General features: G+C 45.0%; 1 protein-coding gene across 1 annotated transcript in view; it reads right to left on the bottom strand.

The window, feature by feature from the left end:
* Positions 1-8935: 8935 nt before the first annotated feature.
* Positions 8936-21101, bottom strand: part of ASCC2 (activating signal cointegrator 1 complex subunit 2) — a 31086-nt gene continuing 18920 nt past the window's right edge. Inside the window, exons 10-19 of the mRNA XM_044288521.1 lie at positions 16825-16932; positions 16677-16745; positions 14744-14818; positions 14497-14665; positions 14198-14406; positions 12940-13059; positions 11546-11743; positions 11330-11420; positions 10235-10317; positions 8936-9191 (exon numbers count right to left, since the gene is read on the bottom strand). Of these exons, the coding sequence (XP_044144456.1) occupies positions 9020-9191; positions 10235-10317; positions 11330-11420; positions 11546-11743; positions 12940-13059; positions 14198-14406; positions 14497-14665; positions 14744-14818; positions 16677-16745; positions 16825-16932 (1294 nt within the window). The 3' untranslated portion in view covers positions 8936-9019. The remainder of the gene's footprint in view (positions 9192-10234; positions 10318-11329; positions 11421-11545; positions 11744-12939; positions 13060-14197; positions 14407-14496; positions 14666-14743; positions 14819-16676; positions 16746-16824; positions 16933-21101) is intronic.

Below are 21101 nucleotides of genomic sequence, written 5' to 3'. Positions count from 1 at the left end.
AACCCTGAATAGGACAGGAAGAGCATTAACCAGGAAGGTCAGCCAGAGAGCGCAGAACGCACGGCGTCTTAGACTGAGCAAAAAGAGGAAAACCCAGTTAAACGGAGCCCAAGGGTTCGAGAGGCTTCGGAAGATGTGGACTGCAACACATAATATCCACAAGAAGGATAAGCATGACTGACGACTGAAGATGATGTGCGGAAGGCAATTCCGGATAACAAAGACCACAGAATTGCTGTGGGGACCTGGACTGGAAACCCAGGATGTCTTGCATGGCAATAGGCCCCATGGAAAACCGAGGGGTGTTTACTCAACAGAAATGAACCTGTAGAATCCGGGTATGCACGAGACCTGGCAAATGAGCAACAGGATAACCCAGACAAGACCTTACCAAATCCAAATGTATAAGTATCAGGATGGAATACTTCAACCTAGGAAAACTGGAAGGAATTACTGGGAAACTGGCAGAGGACTAGTCCTGTAGGGATCCCCCAGGTACGTGAGGAGACCCCTGTTGGCCAATTTGTAAAACAAAATAGCGAGTAGCCACTCCCTTGTAAAGAATCCAGCACAAGAAGAGACTAAAAAGTATGGAATATAAGACAGAGATAAGGGATAGCCAAGGGGGACAAAAAGCCAAAACGGGAACCAGAGGTAGAAAATTAAAAACCATGGACAAATAGGAAGTTGTCTGAGAGGACAAGACTGTGTCCCCGGGGATCAATAGCACCCCAGCCGTGCATCAGAGAGCAATGCGGCAGAAGAGTGCAGACAAAGCAACCTCCGCCACTGGACAAAAGGAAGACTGTGAGTGATGCTGGATCCAGGACCATATCATGACCGGCAATAGACAGCCTGAGGAAACTGAACAACTGCACTCTTAAAAGAGTGCAGGCTACAATACATGAGAGAGAGCACATACACTCACCGGCATGCACTCATGGAAGCCGGTCCAAAAGGTAAGGATCACAGCATACATCTCTGCTTAAAAAGGAAACGCCCCTAAGGAGCAGGTATTGTGAAGACTGATGCCCCAGAGCTGTAGAGGCTTGTCGTGAGACTTCTAACAAAAGAAGCTGCTTGATACTCCACAAACTGCCTGGATCAGGCAGACCCAACTATAAGCTGAAGAACAAAAATATCGGAAGTGTGTAGATTCGTCAGAGACCATCTACTGCCACTGTGTAGCGACTGTGCCTTAAGGCGACAATGCGGTCACCAGCGGAATGCACAGATTGGTCCGAGATAGGATAAATACTTCTCCAGGAGAGAATGTGATGACTATGTCCGACATCACAAAAACACCAGAAAAAAATCTGGACATGTAAGAAAAAAAATAGTGCGGGCGTTTCAGAACAGTAACAATCCAACCTCAGGAGTATGGATACTGGCCATGTAGACAGAAACATAATCTGGGTGGAGCGCAATTACTCATCTTGCGGAGGGGCATAATGTTGAAAGGGTGTTGCGTTCCAGCAACGAAACATCTATTAGCATTGACAACATGCGACAGCACCATAGTCCCGTCCGGTGAGGGGGAGAAAGCAGTTGATGCACAGCATGTGCCCTGAATAGGTGTGTCACCCACATAAGGACATGTCAAAGCTATTACTCATCTCTTAAAAGAGGCAGTGTGTCACCGCCAGTTCTGTGAGAAGGTCTGGCAGACGTTCTTCTCTACCTCTTGTATGATGTTCATTGTTTTGGTTTCACTTTCTCATCTCCTTTCCTTCTGCCAGGTGTTACTTATTTAGACTAATCATTTTCCTTTATAATCCTTCTCATACTGCCTCACTTTGCGGTTTATACTACTTCCTGAATGAAGTTTTCACTGCTGGAGGCTGCTTCTGCTGTTCAGATAAGTCTTTTACTTTATTGTGTTTCCTTGCTGGCTTGATTCTAGGTGACCCTGACTCCGTCCGTATTAAGTGCAGGGAGCCAGTGGTCGTGTCCCCTCACTATTATAGGGTTTTCAGGTGTCACACAGTATTAGGTACGCGGGCATGCAATCGTCTACCATACAGACCCTTGCATGTGCATAGCAGTCAGGGAGAGCTCTTAGGGTTTTATAGGGCTCACCTATAAGCTCCTTAGTTTGGGATCAAGCCAGTCGCTCGTTTATTTATACGTTCCAGCTATCTGCTAACTTCATCAGTGACATTATAAACCGCCATAACCGTCTTAAGCATGGTTAGAGGGAGCCAGACACCCTATTACCGTGTTTACCGACCATAAGAATCTGGCCTACTTGGAATAGGCCAAGCGTCTGAACCCGAGACAGGGCAGATGGTCTTTGTTCTTTTCTAGGTTTAATTTGGTTGTTACGCTCCGCCTTGGGGTTTAAAATGTGAAGGTGGATGCCCTGTCACGTTGTTTTCCGGGAGGGGGGAACTTTGAAGACCCGGGTCCCATTTTGGCTGAAGGGGTGGTCGTCTCTGCTCTTTATCCTGATTTGGAGACAGAGTTTCAGGCAGCCCAGGCAGAGGCTCCTGATCTTTGTCCTCCTGGGAGGTTGTTTGTGCCTCTCGCTTTACGACAAGGTTTTTTAAGGAGCACCACGATACTGTCCTTGCTGGGCACACAGGAAGTAGAGCCACAGTGGATCTCATTGCTCGGAGATTCTGGTGGCCGGCTCTTCGTAAGACGGTTGAGGGTTTTGTGGCAGCCTGCGGGACCTGCGCTTGTGCCAAGGTCCCTCATTCACTGCCATCGGGTTCTCTCCTCCCGTTACCCCTTCCTTCCCGTCCTTGGACGCATCTGTCCATGGACCTCATTACGGACCTGCCTCAGTCCTCGGGGAAAGACTGTGATTCTGGTGGTAGTGGACCGTTTTAGCAAAATGGCACATTTCATTCCCTTTCCTTTCCTGGGTTACCCAATGCTAAGATACTGGCGCAAGCATTTGCTGATCATATTGTTAAATTGCATGGCATTCCTTCAGACATCGTTTCTGATAGGGGCACGCAATTTGTTTCCAGATTCTGGAAGGCATTCTGTTCTCACTTGGGGGTTCGGTTGTAGTTCTCTTCTGCTTTTCACCCGCAGTCGAATGGTCAGACCGAACGTGTCAATCAGAATCTAGAGACATATCTGCGCTGTTTTGTGGCGGAGAATCAGGAGGATTGGTGTTCTTTTTTGTCCCTTGCCGAGTTTGCTTTAAATAACCGTCGTCAGGAGTCCTCTGATAAGTCACCATTTTTTGGTGCATATGGGTTTCATCCGCAGTTTGGGACATTCTCTGGAGAGGGGTCTTCTGGTTTACCTAATGAGGAGATATTTTCCTCGTCTTTGTCATTTATTTGGCAAAAGATTCAGGGTAATCTGAAGAGGATGAGTGAGAGATATAAGCGTGTGGCGAATAAGAGACGTGTGTCTGGTCCAGACCTGAATGTTGGTGATCTGGTGTGGTTGTCTACAAAGAATATCAAACTGAAGGTTCCTTCTTGGAAGTTGGGTCCTAAGTTTATTGGGCTTTACAATATCCTGTCCGTCATCAATCCTGTTGCCTTCCGTCTTGATCTTCCTCAGACTTGAAAGATCCATAATGTTTTTCATAAGTCCCTATTAAAACCTTATGTCCAACCCACTGTACCCTCCTCTTTGCCTCCTCCTCCGATTATTGTTGATGGTAATCTTCAATTTCAGGTCTCTAGGATTGTGGCTTCTCGCATTATCCGCGGTTCTCTTCAGTACCTCGTTCATTGGGAGGGTTATGGTCCTGAAGTGAGGATGTGGGTCCCAGTGGCGGACATTAAGGCCACTCGTCTCATCAGGGCTTTCCATAGTTTTCATCCTGAGAAGGTGGGCTCTGAGTGTCCGGAGTCCACCCGCAGAGGGAGGGGTACTGTCACCGCCAGTTCTGTGAGAAGGTCTGGCAGACGTTCTTCTCTACCTCTTGTATGATGTTCTTTGTTTTGGTTTCACTTTCTCATCTCCTTTCCTTCTGCCAGGTGTCACTTATTTAGACTAATCATCTTCCTTTATAATCCTTCTCATACTGCCTCACTTTGCGGTTTATACTACTTCCTGGATGAAGTGTTCACTGCTGGAGGCTGCTTCTGCTGTTTGTTCAGATAAGTCTTTTACTTTATTGTGTTTCCTTGCTGGCTTGATTCTAGGTGACCCTGACTCCGTCCGTATTAAGTGCAGGGAGGCGGTGGTTGTGTCCCCTCACTATTATAGGGTTTTCAGGTGTCACGCGGTACGCGGGCATGCAATAGTCTACCATACAGACCCTTGCATGTGCATAGCAGTCAGGGAGAGCTCTTAGGGTTTTATAGGGCTCACCTATAAGCTCCTTAGTTTGGGATCAAGCCAGTCGCTCGTTTATTTATATGTTCCAGCTATCTGCTAACTTCATCCGTGACACAGTGTTGATGGTGTCACAGCATCAACAGTTAGCACCAATGTCCCACTTGAAATGAGAACCATGTGGAAAGACCAATGTCATAGAAACTAGGGGCTTATGCCAACCAGGAAGAACCCTGCAATAGTGCGCACCAGAAGTGAATAGCTCATCAGCCATAGCATGCATACTAATGCAAATACCTGGTCAGAGAATGGCAGTACTGTGGATAACCATGTCATCAGGAATGAGTGAACGAATCAGCTAAAACTGCAAGCACCAGCATAAAGACCCCACCTTTTGGTGAAAAGACATCCATTAGTCGCGTAAAATGGGCCCGAGATCCACCTGAGAGGGAATGTAGACACAACCACCAACCTAGGACCAGTGTGAGGGTTTCACCTATAGAAGGAGAGAAGCAGTAGAGGCTACCGCATACAGAGCCAGTGCCAAAACATGGAACGGAACAGAAGGCAATGTAGTAGAAACCACAGAACCATATCCAGTGCAAATGCAAGGAGTGAGGAGGAAAGCAACGCAGGTGCCACCATGGATTGCAGGGGGTACGTAAGACCCGAGCCTGAGGAGAAGGGAGCCACACAGTGGTAGACAAGGCACTTAGGGCTAAAGCCAATTCTCCACCTGAGAATGGGGCCAGACAGGAGTAGACACAGGAACTAGTGCTGGTGCAATACTCCACCTGAGGAGGGGGTCATAACGTAGAAGCCATAGTATACGATGATAGAACCATACTCCACCTGATGAGGAGACCATACAGAGGGAGCCATGGTATGTAGTACTAACGCAAATACTCCACCCAAGGGGAAGACTGTTCAGTAGGAGCCATGGCATGGAGTGCTAACACAAATCCTTCCCCCTGAGAAGCAGCCCATACAGATAGTAACCACTGAAACAAGGGCTAGCGCAATACCTGAGAGGGCCATACAGTAGTAGCCATGATATGTAGCGCTAGTGTAAATACTCCACCTGAGAAGGAGGCTATGCAATAGTAGCCACAAAAGCCAAAGTCAGGGTAGACAAGTCACCTGGGAAGGAGGCCCTACAGTAGTAGCTACCATCTCTAGTTCTAGCGTAAATACTCCACCTGCAGAAGAGGACATATAGTAGCAGCCATGGAATGGAGCGCTAGCCCAAATACTCCACCTGAAAAGGAGAACTAGAAGTGGAAACAGTATTCAGAGGCAGTGTAATACTCAATTCGCTTGGTAGTAACTAGGGATAAGCGAATCGAGTTTGGATGAAACATCCGAAGTCGATTCGCATAAAAGTTTGTTCCAATACTGTACGGAGCAGGAACTCTGTACAGTATTAGAATGTCCAGGTTTTAATTCAATCATTGGCCCTTTATAAGGAGGGGTGTGTCCCTCTTTTTTCAACATATTTTTTTGCCACTGAGGAAGAAATCCTTGCGGTTTTGAAACGCATCTGGCGATACCAACAACTGCATCCTTTTGAAGATACTTTGTTACACCACAGATCGCTATACCACAGATGGTATAAAAGTATACGAAAAGTTACACCTTGGCGTCCGGAAATTTACACCACAAATGCGCGGAGTGCCGTTGCCAGCAAGAGACGACTCTTGGGGCCGCTAGCATCTGGAAATTTACATCACGCAGGCGCGGAGTGCCATTACCAGCGAGAGACGGCTCGTGGGGCCGCCAGTATACAACACAGATTCCAGCAGGTACCACTCCACAGACGGAGCCACAGACAACTGGTAAGAAGCGCATCTGCGCTTAATGCTGTGTGAGAGAAAAGGAATCAAATATACCACAGTATATACAAGGCGGGCGAACTGGCATGCATGTGAGTGAACTTACATATAATCATTGTGTGTATACCAATCTACTATAATCAACCATATAGTGCACTCATCTTCTGGGGAGGTGTATACAGATCTTACCTTATTTAGCTCCTTTTTTGTATGAGCAGTCATACTGAACATTAACTCAAGGTGTGCAGGACATTATTTTAACTTTTTCTCCATCTGCAGTCTGGATTACAGAATAAGAGCGCAGGACACTGCAATTAATTTTATAAACAGGTAAAGGATCGCAGTTGTAATATAAAACTGTGGGCTGCGAGAGCTCCGCAGCCCACTGCATAGGAGGGACCGTGACCATTTTCAATATTTTATACTGTTATTTTATATTGTTATTTATATATGTTTATATGATTCTAGTGTTAATGTATTTCTCATTTACATGGTTTGTTTTTTCATAGGTGCGCTTTTAGAGTTAATAATAAATACGCAATTTTGACTTCTTTTGAGCCGACCATTAGTATATTAATCCAGTATCAGAATGTATTGGCTCCGATGAGCCGAGTGGTAACTTGGAAACGAACCAGAGTTCGGGAAATGTTTTTTTTACAGTACAAATGAATTTATAAAGTTATTACCTGAAGTCTCGCAAGTCTTCACGAAGCAATAACTTCGGCTCAGCGGAGACAATACATTCTAATACTGTATGGAGCTTCTGCTCCGTACAGTATTGGAACAAACATTTATGCGAATCGACTTCGGATGTTTCGTCCGAAGTCGATTCACTCTTTCCTAGTAGTAACCACTGAATTCTCTTCTAGGGCAGATACACCAACTAAGAAGGTGTTAAGTATCATGACCAACTATACAGTGTGGAGTCCCACCGGGACTTAATGCGGTGTTGTGGGGAGACACCCTGGGATGACAGAGACTGCCATGTCGGCACTCTAAACCAACAACCAAAAACGAAGGTGATAATGCGCTAGTAGCTGCAGTATCCAGTGGTTTTGCCCATATTTCACTTGTGGGGGAGGAACGGGTAATAGTAGGTATCGTCTCTTAGCATACACCCCCTGTAGAAGAGTAAGAATATGATAGGAAATATAGTACCTGGTGCTGTGGCGTAGTAGACATAGTATCCAATGGTGGTGCAATTACTTCACCCGTTCATGTGAATACTGAACTTGTGGGAGTAGGTAACGTAGGATATACTATCCAGTGACGGAGCAATTACTCCGCCTATGGAAGGGAGTATTGCGACCGGCTGTGCAGTTTCCAGTGGTCGTGCAATTACACCGCCTATGGAGAGGGGTAAAGCGACCGGCTGTACAGTATGAAGTGGTAGTGCGATTATGCCACCTATTGAGGGGGGTAATGCAACAGGCTGTACAGTATCCAGTGATCGTGCAATTACACCGCCTATGGAGGGGGTAATGCAACAGGCTGTACAGTATCCAGTGGTCGTGCAATTACACCACCTATGGAGGGGGTAATGCGACAGGCTGTACAGTATCCAGTGGTCGTGCAATTATGCCGCCTATGGAAGAGGGGTAATGCGACCGGCTGAACTGTATGCAGTGGTAGTGCGATTACGCCACCTATTGAGGGGTGTAATGCGACAGGTTGTACAGTATCCATGGAGGGGGGTAATGCGACAGCCTGTACAGTATGAAGTGCGATTACGCCACCTATTGAGGGGGGTAATGCGACAGGCTGTACAGTATCTAGTGGTCGTGCAATTACACCGCCTATGGAGGGGGGTAATGCGACAGGTTGTACAGTATCCATGGAGGGGGTAATGCGACAGCCTGTACAGTATGCAGTGGTAGTGCAACTACTCCACTTAAGGCTACTTTCGCACTTGCGTTCAGAGCGGATCCGTCTGAGACGGATCCGCTCATATAATGCAGACGGTGGCTCCGTTCAGTACGGATCCGTCTGCATTATAATGTTAAAAAATTTCTAAGTGTGAAAGTAGCCTCAGACGGATCCGTCCAGACTTTCAATGTAAAGTCAATGGGGGACAGATCCGTTTGAAGATTGAGCCATAGTGTGTCATCTTCAAACGGATCCGTCCCCATTGACTTACATTGTAAGTCTGGACGGATCCGCACGCCTCCGCACGGCCAGGCGGACACCCGAACGCTGAAAGCAGCGTTCAGGTGTCCGCCTGCTGAGCTGAGCGGAGGCTGAACGCTGCCAGACTGATGCATTCTGAGCGGATCCGCATCCACTCAGAATGCATTAGGGCAGTACGGATGCGTTCGGGGCCGCTTGTGAGCCCCTTCAAACGGAGCTCACAAGCGGACACCCAAACGCTAGTGTGAAAGTAGCCTAAGGAAGGTGGAACGTGACAGGATGTACAGCGCCAGTGCGTGTCCGTGGAAAAGGGTTGCATGAAAAACATCTAGTGGACTTGTGTCAGGGAAGTGCGTCAGTAACTGCATGAGGGGAGCGCACATGCACCACCTTAGAGGGGGTTAATTCTGCAACAGACACCACACTCAGCACTTGATAGTGCCAGGGTAACTTATTTAATTTTCTTCTTCACGGACAGAGAGGCTGGGGGCGGAGCTCAGCAGGCTCCTGGAGAAGGGGGACGTCTGGGCGCAAAGATTTCTGCCTCCTACAGACACTAAGCTAAAACTGATTAGCTCAGTGTCTGCAGGAGGGGTATAGCTGAGAGGAGGAGCTAACACTTTTTTTTGCCTAGTGTTGCCTCCTAGTGGCAGTAGCAGCTATACCCATGGTCTTCTGTGTCCCCCAATTATAAGAGCGAGAAAAAAGCTTTTGTCAAATGCTACTGTGTGCAAAATTTTAAGAATTTATTGCTCGAAAAGCAATAGTATACAGTCACTAAGCAGCAGTTCCTTATAAAGAGTGCAATATTAAGATGGTATCATCCCTTTATTCCTCTTCCGATCTGACATGAACCTGCGGTTGTGGTTTGCTCGGGCTCCTTTGTTGGATTCTTTCTTTCTCCGCTCTTGTACCGTTTCTCGGCTCTGTCCTTGACCCCGGGTTGTTCCAGCAACAGTCGTACTGTTATCATGTCGGATGCTGGAAAAAAAACAAAAAAAGTTCTGACTTTAGATATACTATTATGTGTATTGGACTCTTAAAGGGGATTTCCGGGAGTAACATAGTGATGAACTATCCTCAGGATAGATCATCATCTAATCAGTGGGGGGTCCGACTCTTGGCACCTTTGTCAACAGATGTTCGAAGAGGCACCTTGGCCTCTTCATTAGGCCAGCGAGTCACGTTTATCTGTCACATGGCCTAGGTGCAGCTCAGTCCCTTTCAAGTGAATGGGCATGGGCTGCAATAAAAAGCACAGCAGCTGTGAACTGCGCTGTGCTTTCTATGCTGCGAGGAGGCCACAGCGCAAGTTGCAGTGCAGGTTCTGAGGCTAGATCATCAATATTCTACTCTCAGAAAACCCGTTTAAAGGTGCTGTCTGAACAAAACAACCACCATTCACAATGCAGCTGTCCCAGCGATCAGGTTGTTGATAACCCTGGAGATCCGCTGATATAGGGAAACGTGCAGGCAGCCACACACTTCAGGCTGCTGCAGGTGAAATGTAGTATTACACGGCATCAAATTATAGGAGTCCTCCAGAGCAGGAAGTGTTGCTTTATGACGTGGCTGTTGTCTTTGTCTAATAGAGTTTGATCCCAAGCAAAGAACCCCCTTCTACAACATACGGACAGAAGTTGTCCTAATGGGACTGCCCTCTAAAGGGGTCATCTCACAAAGGAGATTCATTACCTATACACAGTACGGATATCAGATCTTTAGGTCTCCCACCAATCCCCTATTTGGCGTCTATGGAGCAGATGGAGACGGCCAAGCACTGTTTTCCATCACCCCGTAGATTCTGATTGGCATTGCACATGCACCACAACTCCGTTCAAAATGGTGTAGTGAGGATGAATTTGAAGCTGAAGACCGCTGATCTAGATACTGGTGCCCAGCAGTCAGACATGCATCATGTGGGACAAACCCTTTAAATATTTAGATGCAATATAATAGACTAGTACACAGCTGTATGATCATGACATAGCCTAGCAGACAAACGCGCAATCTTCAAAGCTTACCCTTTCCTTGCAAAGTAACTTGCTCTTCTTGCCTCAGCACGTTCTCTCAGTACTGCGGGGTCCTGCACAAAGTGATCAGGGTGCTGGAAAACACAGTGCCAGTTACACAGTCAGAAAGTGCAGAATATGGTAAAAGAAAACAAGCTAAGAAGCAATATATGAAAGCGAGCCTCCAATTATAAAACGGCTTTCCCATTACTTACGTGGTAAATCCCCAGCCGTTACAAAGCTGCTGCTCTGTTCACTTGACTGCAGCAATGACATGCCTGTCACACGGGACCACCACAGTCAATCACCGGCTGATCACTGGCCTCAGGACTGGTAAGGCAAGTGATTGCTTCAGTGGACATGTGGGTAGACAGACATGTTATCTCTGAAGCCAAGTACGCAAAGAACAGTGGGAAGCACTAGGGCAGGGATGGCCAACCTGTGGCTCTCCAGCTGTTGCAAAACTACAACTCCCAGCATGCCCAGACAGCCTATAGCTATCAGCCTACAGAAGGGCATGGTGGGAATTGTAGTTTTACAACAGCTGGAGAGCCGCAGGTTGGCCATCCCTGCACTAGGGTAATGGCGATGGAGTGGCACAAACAGCTCAAACCATGTAGATCAGGGCTGGCCAACCTGTGGCTCTCCAGCTTTTGTAAAACTACAACTCCCACCATGCTTTGCTGTAGGCTGATAACTGTAGGCAGTCTGGGCATGCTGGGAGTTGTAGTTTTGCAACAGCTGGAGAGCCTCAGGTTGGCCATCCCTGATGTAGATGATCTGTAACATTCATGCATGCACTTTTAAAAATGATTTAAAAAAAAAAAAGCTTCTATGCAGTGTCAGCTTCCTGTAAAGAGTTAAACAAACGTGTGATGATATTATTAATGAATATTCCATGTAGACGGTCCTTATTAGTGTGCTTCATACGAGTTATCTTTATACAGGAAGGCACATGTCCGTTGTTAGATCAGCACAATTCTGGTAAAGGTGAGTTTAGGGGAGACCTACACTGAGGTTACCAGTTCCACTGCTGGCATTGTTACTATGTGTTGCACATATGGTAAGACTGATCTATATGGTAATATGCCATCCACTTAGTAATACCCGAACAGCTTGTTCTTGGGTTTCTTCCTCTTCAATCTCTTCTTCCTCTTCTTGCTCTTTAGACCTGAGTACTCGAGGAATAGTAAAGGGCCTAAGATATAAAATGATAAAAGTAAGAACACATACGCTGTTAGGTAGGGCGTCTAAGTATGCAGCAGCACAGCACAATCATAAACATGCTTGGCAAGGTGCATGTATACTGGTGACAGTACTGACCTGCGGCTAATGAGCTCATCATCAGAATCTGCATCATTTGCTCCAACCTGGTTCCCATCATATGTATCATCATACTCATCATCGTAGTCGCCATCCACAGTGTGTTCTTCAGAAACCATGCTATAGTTGGAATAGCGCTCTTTCTGTGCAAGTATTGAGCTCTTATCTGACAGTATCTGTGCTGCGGATTCGTGTTTCCTGCACAGGGGTAATGGATTTTTTAGTGCTCGTCTCATCACTGTCATGGGTTAAACTTTGAAGCTACTTCCATGAATATATAAAAACAGGTCAGCACTACAAAACATCATATATATCACATTTCAACTATATCTCTTAAAAGAGTATTCCAGTTACTACAAGTAATCCCTTATCCACTGGATAACAGATAACTAATTGATCAGTTGGGATCCCAAGAATGGGGGACCCATCCTCCATTCTTTCTTTATGCGGCTGCGGGAGATTGCAGATGGCTGTTCTTGACTACCTCTGACAATCCCATGTAGAATGAATGTAGAAGCAGCACGCACACTTGATCTGCTGCTCCATTCATATGGGGATATGGGTTCCCTCGTTTTCAGGATTGGTGGGAGTCCCGGCGGTCAGACCAAGCAGATACCAAAGGAATGGGGATAAATTTGTATCTTGGGACAACCCCTTTAGGGTCCATTCAGACGTCCGTAGAATGGGTCTTGATGGGTGTGGACCCATTAATTTTCAATGGGGCAGGAAAATATTCGGACAGCACACATTGTGCTGTCCGCATCCGCGTTTCCGGTCCGCGGCTCTGCCAAAAAATAGAGCATGACCTATTCTTGCCTGCAGCTGCGGACAAGAATAGGAATCCTCTATTTAGTGATGTGCGACGTCAATGTTTTGCAGTTCGCAATATGGGGACCGCAAAACACTACAGATGTCTGAATGGACCCTTAACTGTATTAAGAACAATTACCTATACCCTTAAAGCCCCCTCTCAGAAGGCTCAAACCTATCAAACCAGGGAACTGCCTGGTAGTGTTGATCCTGATAATTAAAATGATACCTGTCTTGTGAAAAGCTGTTGTGGCATTCTTGGGAAAAAAATACTTTTTTTTATGACAATGAGAGCTTCAGTGTACAGAGGAATGTGGTTAAGGCTGAGGTGCATAGAGGTGTTAGGCCCTGGCCCTTGGTGCTTGTATGCCCTAATTTACGTAGGGAATAAAAGTATTTTTTGGGGAATGCTGCAACCAATTTTCACAACACAAGTATCATTGTGATCAGCAGAATCAACCCTACCAGGCAGTATGCTTGGTATAATAGGGTTGATCTTGCTGACAGGCGCTCTTTCTGGCACAATCAGCAGAATGCATGTGCTGTTTAAAAGAATCTATATAAATATAATGAATACTCTCTACCTTCTTCCTTTCCAGATTTTTGAAGTGTCCACAACATCTCGACTGAAGACATCAAATTCATCATCTGCAAAAACATTTGACCGAGAGGCGACAAGAGGGCAGGGATTCACCTGTTCCTGTCTGCAAAGTAAAGAATGTATGGTATCTGGTAATGTAATATAAATGACTGAACAAATCCCTGCATTTTAGATCATTCGTACAGATCATTTAACCATTAAAGGGGCTGTCCGGGATTGGGGACATTGGTCTAATAGTACTAGACTGCCTTACACATTCCAAACATGCATGTACTACTTTTTGCACATATTTCTCAAGCCCCGTTTTCATCCAGTAAATTCTTGGCCGGAAGTGACTGTTTTCTTGTTCTCAGTGAAGTATCGGGTCCCTTGCAGGCGAGCAAAGCCTCCTCTTCCGCTGCTCAGGGAGCCCGGTGACGTCACTGGCAGCCTAAGTAATTATGCAGAGTGGATGGAGTGGAGGTAACTAGGCCGGCCGGCATCGCGCTAAGCCCCGCCCCTCCGGTGACATCACCGGGCATGGAGCTTTATAAGGAGGCAGATCGCTATGCTAGTTAGCATAGAAAACTCCTCCCGTGTAATGTGCATGAGGCATGAATATGTATGAGAGGGGCGGGTGCAGGGACACAATGTTAGAATGTAGAAACCGGGAGATGCCGCGCTGCGCTGGGAGCCACAGTACAGTGCGGCAGGAAGTGATCGCACAGATAAACAGATATGTAAACATAGAGCCATGCTGCAGTATAAAAGCTACCTAAAAACATCCGGGGAACATAGACTCAGCTAGTCACGTTGAGTAAGCTGTTTTTAAAAAATAACTACTTGCCCAAACAATCAATCCGACCCTGTGCATTGGGCCAGGTTTACAGAATAATGCTAAAGTTTGGACCATATTATTGTAATTTCTATACCATATAAGTAGACAAATCGTGGTTTGTCGTGTGACTGCTGCCATGTCTTAGGGCAGTGAGATGTGTCTTGACATCAGCAGATCATGTGACACTAACCATGGCCTTGTTCCTACCAGTGACGCATCCTACATTACAAGGCCCCAATGCAGGATGTATCCTACAGCAACTGAATAGGAAAACAGATTTGCTAGAGTGCAGAGAGGCAGTTCTGATAAATGGTGGTATTTGGTGAAAGTGATATAATAGTGATATCTGTCAGGTGGGACACAACCCCTTTAATATTACTTGGGTAGATGCATAAAGTAAAAGACATGTTAGATCTCACAGTACCTGGGCATAGAACGATCTAGTTCCTGCAGATGTGGTGACAAGTTTTCCTCCAGCAGGTGGTTGATGACTCCTTCGGGATTGTGTCCATATTCTTCAAGACATCTTAAGATAAAGCCCTCACCCAGATCAGGAAGCAAATCCTTCACCTGAGACACTAGAGAGTCCAGCTCGACACCGCTAGGAAATGGAGCAGCTGTAGCACCTGCACACTGAGTCAAAATACTTGATTAGTTATTTCAGGATAGTGGAGAACCTAGAACGAAAGGTCACAGAAGTAGTCTGGAAGTCAGCATGCTCACTGCAGGTTCTTCTGGGTAACCAGAGCTTTGTTCGCTGCCTGAAGGTGCACCTTCTATGCTTCTGTCAGGAGGAGTTTGAGATGGTGGCACAGAATGCGGCCTGGGTCTCTGAGCTTCTGCCGATGCACTCTGGACGCCGTTTAACAAATACCTGCTGCGAGTTTCATCCCTGATATAGGGTTAAGGACAACTCAGAAAGCAAAAGCACAAACAAAGTTCCACTACTGTGACAGTGCATAAAGGATACAGAGAAGGGGAGACTTGTTGTAGCAAGTGCATGTCATCCGCTACTGGAAACAGCTCGTCATAGTCACACAAAAACCTGCAAACCAGAAGTATTTATACATTACATGCTCATAGTAATAAAATACATCATTCAATATTATTTTGACATGGTCTCATAATTCTAAGGCCGCATGCACACGACCGTTCCCTTTTTTTGCTGTCCGCAAAAAACGGAAGCCGTCCGTGTGCCTTACGCAATTTGCGGAACAGAACGGGCGGCCCATTGTAGAAATGCCTATTCTTGTCCGCAAAACGGACAAGAATAGGACATGTTCTATTCTTTTTTTGCGGGGCCACGGAACGGAGCAACCGATGCGGACAGCACACAGAGTGCTGTCCGCATCTTTTGCGGCCCCATTGAAGTGAATTGGTCCGCATCTGAGCCGCCAAAACGGCCGTGTGCATGAGGCCTAATACTGATGTAAGTTATACAAAGGTCACAAAGGAGAATGTCATGTGTCAGCCTGGGCATAGGGACACACTGGGGGAGATTTATCAAAATTGGTGCAAGAGAAAACTGGCTTAGTCGCCCATAGCAACCAATCAGATTCCTTCTTTCATTTTCCAAAGGAGCTCTGAAAAATGTAAGGTGGAATCATGATTGGTTGCTATGGTAAACTAAACCAACAGTTTTGATAAATCTCCCGTCCTCACTTGCTATTCTTTTCCTGGGCATAGGGTCAGGAGGTAATACGGTATGATAGGTGTTTCTATATAGTAAGCCTATAGTAACAAGACAGGGAGCTAGTGATAAGTTATGGCTAATAGGTAGATTACAGTGTATAAGTGTAAGGGCAGATATTAGCGTTACAGGTCCGTACTACTGGTAACCGATAAGGCGCGTTACAGGTCCGTACTACTGGTAACCAATAAGGCACAAAAAAATAAATAAAAAATATATACACTGAGTCTTTTGGCTATTAGGAGTGCTCACGGAATACAACAGACACATAGGGGATCATTTACACGGGTCTTTGTTTCCCCTTTGCGTACGCCTCGTCATAGATTAGGCACCTCCAGCAGTCAGTGCGTCTACAGTGAAATCTACTGCAGTCCCTGACTGGAGTAGTCTTCACTCCTCTTTTACTCGTTTCCAAGCATAAAAGATGGCAAATTTGTCAGAGCCGAAGTCCCACCCACACCACGTCACTCCCAGGTGTGGCGCATAAACGCCTGTGCCACAAAATATTGTGGCACAGGCATTAAAAAAAAGGGGGTCTACAACCTTATTTACGCCTGCAGGAGTAATGTGCTTCATAAATGACCCCCATAGTTTAGAGTCCGGTGTACTCGTGAAAGAGACCTCACCCACCCCTAACACGTTGACTGACAGGCTGCTGTGTATATGTGCATATACAGCAGCCTGACCATCAATGCCCTAGGTGCCGGTCAAGCCCTCTCCTTAGGAATACACCGGACACAACAATGAGTCGACTATATTCTTTTAGCACTCCTGGTAGTCAGCACAATAATGTTGTGTACCGATTTGGCCACTAGTACTAAGGACCTGTTGTTGTAATAGCTTCCCTTATATACATGTCACCCATGCGTGACATGACGCATGGGTGATATGTTACCACTGCAGCCAGGCACTGGCTGCAGCAGCCCCATGGCCCTCACCAAACCAGAAGCTAACGCAGGAAGACCCAGGACCTGCAGAGCCGGAACACAATGGCAGGATCATGTATGATTCGCACTGTGGCTCCGGCCATGCTGCAGGAAAGGTCTCATTGGGTGAACAACCCCTCTAAGCTGACAATTTTGCTTTAAATATTTATCATGAATTAGCATGGCTTATTCCAAGTTCATAGAGCATGCTTGTCGTATATATGCAACATGTTTTTAGAAAATTGGTATCGGAATCAGTTTATTTTTTACACTGGAAATACCCTTACCTTCTTTCGGGAAGCAGATTTGTTAATATTTGTAGGAATTCTTCCACATAAGGTTGAATATTTGCTGTTCTAAAAACACAACAGAGGCTGGGGCTTAATCTTGTGCCATGGAAGAGGAAAAAAGGCAGGCGGAAAGCGTCATATTTACCTGTGCTCAAGGATGGGCTGCAGACATGTGCTGCTGATGAGGATGTGAGAGATTTCTAATAACTTCTTCCGGGAGTGACAAAGTCTCCTCCACAGATCGAGCTGAACGCTAGCGAAAATGAAAAAAAAAATCCACAATTACCATTTCCTTTACCAAACTGAGGCATCCTCAACATGCGTCTATATGCAGATATATTTAGACACAGGTTTACTGTACCACCTTAATGATGGCATATTGCTGGTGTATGCCGTGTATAATTATGTAGGTGGAGGCCAGAACAACATGTCCATTTGTATCTGAGGTCAAATCGTAGCCTGCATTCCAACAGTAGTGTCAAGGGTGTACATAAAGCCTTACACCTGACTATTAGATCATGGTATGCCTTTCTAATTACACCTGACATAACGTGGTGCTACCATTTAAAAAGCCAGTGATAAATTATGAAACATGCAATTTCATATATATATTTTTTTAATTTAGACAGTTAAAGGGAACCTGTCACCGGGATTTTGTGTATAGAGCTGAGAACATGGGCTGCTAGATGGCCGCTAGCACATCCGCAATATCCAGTCCCCATAGCTCTGTGTGCTTTTATTGTGTAAAAAACAAAAAAAAGATTTGATACATATGCAAATTAACCTGAGATGAGTCCTGTCCCTGACTCATCTCACGTACAGGAGACATCTCAGGTTAATTTGCATATGGATCAAATTTTTTTTTTTTTTTACACAATAAAAGCACACAGAGCTATGGGGACTGGATATTGCGGATGTGCTAGCGGCCATCTAGCAACCCATGTCCTCAGCTCTATACACAAAATCCCGGTGACAGGTTCCCTTTAATGTAAAAGATTATAAACAGTTACCAATTAAATACTTATTCATGAAAAAAGGGAAACCACAATTCATTTTTTTCTCCTTGCTTGGCAGCATTGAAATAGACTTAGTCTGCTGGTCAATGACAGAGCTGGATCTTATAGCGTGAGGTGGTAGGGGACCTTTGTAACTGTGCCCCATTGTCTCCTAGCCAGAATGGTAAGGTCAGATGGCACAGCCAGCCCACAGCAGACACAGTCGGGCAAAAACTTCACAGCAATGTGAGCAACAGCCATTTGGTATTAGATCGCTAAAATAATTAATTGGCAGTCACCTGCTTAACCACTTCAGCCCCGCTAGCTGAAACCCCCTTCATGACCAGGCCACTTTTTACACTTCGGCACTACACTCCTTTCACCGTTTATCGCTCGGTCATGCAACTTACCACCCAAATGAATTTTACCTCCTTTTCTTCTCACTAATGGAGCTTTCATTTGGTGGTATTTTATTGCTGCTGACATTTTTACTTTTTTTGTTATTAATCAAAATATAACGATTTTTTTGCAAAAAAATGACATTTTTCACTTTCAGCTGTGAAATTTTGCAAAAAAAACGACATCCATATATAAATTTTTCGCTAAATTTATAGTTCTACATGTCTTTGATAAAAAAAAAATGTTTGGGCAAAAAAAAATGGTTTGGGTAAAAGTTATAGCATTTACAAACTATGGTACAAAAATGTGAATTTCCGCTTTTTGAAACGGCTCTGATTTTCTGAGCACCTGTCATGTTTCCTGAGGTTCTACAATGCCCAAACAGTATAACTACCCCACAAATGACCCCATTTCGGAAAGTAGACACCCTAAGGTATTCGCTGATGGGCATAGTGAGTTCATAGAACTTTTTATTTTTTGTCACAAGTTAGCGGAAAATGATGATGATTTTTTTTCTTACAAAGTCTCATATTCCACTAACTTGCGACAAAAAATAAAAAATTCTAGGAACTCACCATGCCCCTCACAGAATACCTTGGGGTGTCTTCTTTCCAAAATGGGGTCACTTGTGGGGTAGTTATACTGCCCTGGCAATTTAGGGGCCCAAATGTGTGAGAAGAACTTTGCAATCAAAATGTGTAAGAAATGACCGGTGAAATCCGAAAGGTGCACTTTGGAATATGCGCCCCTTTGCCCACCTTGGCAGCAAAAAAGTGTCACACATGTGGTATCGCCGTACTCAGGAGAAGTTGGGGAATGTGTTTTGGGGTGTCATTTTACATATACCCATGCTGGGTGAGAGAAATATCTTGGCAAAAGACAACTTTTCCCATTTTTTTATACAAAGTTGGCATTTGACCAAGATATTTTTCTCACCCAGCATGGGTATATGTAAAATGACACCCCAAAACACATTCCCCAACTTCTCCTGAGTACGGCGATACCAGATGTGTCACACTTTTTTGCTGCCAAGGTGGGCAAAGAGGCACATATTCCAAAGTGCACCTTTCGGATTTTGCAGGGCATTTTTTACACATTTTGATTGCAAGGTACTTCTCACACATTTGGGCCCCTAAATTGCCAGGGCAGTATAACTACGCCACAAGTGACCCCATTTTGGAAAGAAGACACCCTAAGGTATTCCGTGAGGGGCACTGCGAGTTCCTAGAATTTTTTTTTTTTTTGTCACAAGTTAGAGGAAAATGATGATTTTTTTTTTTTTCTCTTTTTTCCTTACAAAGTCTCATATTCCACTAACTTGCGACAAAAAATAAAAAATTCTAGGAACTCGCCATGCCCCTCACGGAATACCTTGGGGTGTCTTCTTTCCAAAATGGGGTCACTTGTGGAGTAGTTATACTGCCCTGGCAATTTAGGGGCCCATATGTGTGAGAAGTACTTTGCAATCAAAATCTGTAAAAAATGACCGGTGAAATACGAAAGGTGCACTTTGGAATATGCGCCCCTTTGCCCACCTTGGCAGCAAAAAAGTGTGACACATCTGGTATCGCCGTACTCAGGAGAAGTTGGGGAATGTGTTTTGGGGTGCCATTTTACATATACCCATGCTGGGTGAGAGAAATATCTTGGCAAACGACAACTTTTCCCATTTTTTTATACAAAGTTGGCATTTGACCAAGATATTTTTCTCACCCAGCATGGGTATATGTAAAATGACACCCCAAAACACATTCCCCAACTTCTTCTGAGTACGGCGATACCAGATGTGTCACACTTTTTTGCAGCCTAGATGCGCAAAGGGGCCCAAATTCCTTTTAGGAGGGCATTTTTAGACATTTGGATCCCAGACTTCTTCTCACGCTTTAGGGCCCCTAAAAAGCCAGGGCAGTATAAATACCCCACATGTGACCCCACTTTGGAAAGAAGACACCCCAAGGTATCCAATGAGGGGCCTGGCAAGTTCATAGAATTTTTTTTTTTTTCGCATAAGTTAGCGGAAATTGTTTTTTTTTTTGTTTTTTCTCACAAAGTCTCACTTTCCGCTAACTTAGGACAAAAATTTCAATCTTTCATGGACTCAATATGCCCCTCAGCAAATACCTTGGGATGTCTTCTTTCCAAAATGGGGTCAGTTGTGGGGTGTTTGTACTGCCCTGGCATTTGAGGGTCTCCGCAATCATTACATGTATGGCCAGCATTAGGAGTTTCTGCTATTCTCCTTATATTGAGCATACAGGTAATGAGATTTTTTTTCCCGTTCAGCCTCTGGGCTGAAAGAAAAAAATGAACGGCACAGATTTCTTCATTCGCATCGATCAATGTGGATGAAAAAATCTCTGCCAAAAAAAAAAAAATGGAGGGGAAAGGCGTCTGCCAGGACATAGGAGCTCCGCCCTACATCCATACCCACTTAGCTCGTATGCCCTGGCAAACCAGATTTCTCCATTCGCATCAATCGATGTGGATGAATAAATCATTGCCGGGATTTTTTTTATATATATATATATATATATATATATATATATATATATATATATATATATATATATACACAAAGTGCTTGCCAAAGCATAGGAACGCCGCCTCCTCCTCAGCTCGTATGCCTCGGCAAACGTATCTGTCACTGCAGAGGAGAAAATCCCGTCTTGCAGCGCCGCATACACCGACTTGCGTGTAATCTGACAGCAGCGCAATGCTTCTGTCAGAATGCACATCGGTGCTGCAGCTAGTAGATCGGTTGGTCCACCTGGAAGGTAAAAAGACAAAAAAAAAAAAAAAAAAAAAAACCAGGCCACAACGCAATAATTTTATTAACTTTGGAACAGAACATGTAACTTTAACTTTTGGAACTAAACATTAACCTGTTTGCTTACCTGTTTTTTTTTTTTTTTTCCTTTATAGAACAAACCTCTCCTTCCCCATGGGTCAATGTGCAAAGCGCAAATCGCCCAAAGATGTGGCGAAGTGCGTTATGCACTTTGTCCCATGTGAAAGGAGACGTTTGCAG

Source organism: Bufo gargarizans, chromosome 1, assembly GCF_014858855.1.
Source record: "Bufo gargarizans isolate SCDJY-AF-19 chromosome 1, ASM1485885v1, whole genome shotgun sequence".
NCBI classification, from domain to species: Eukaryota; Metazoa; Chordata; class Amphibia; order Anura; family Bufonidae; genus Bufo; species Bufo gargarizans.
The sequence above is the reverse complement of the archived record's forward strand: the minus strand, read 5'-3'. Positions and strand labels throughout refer to the sequence as shown.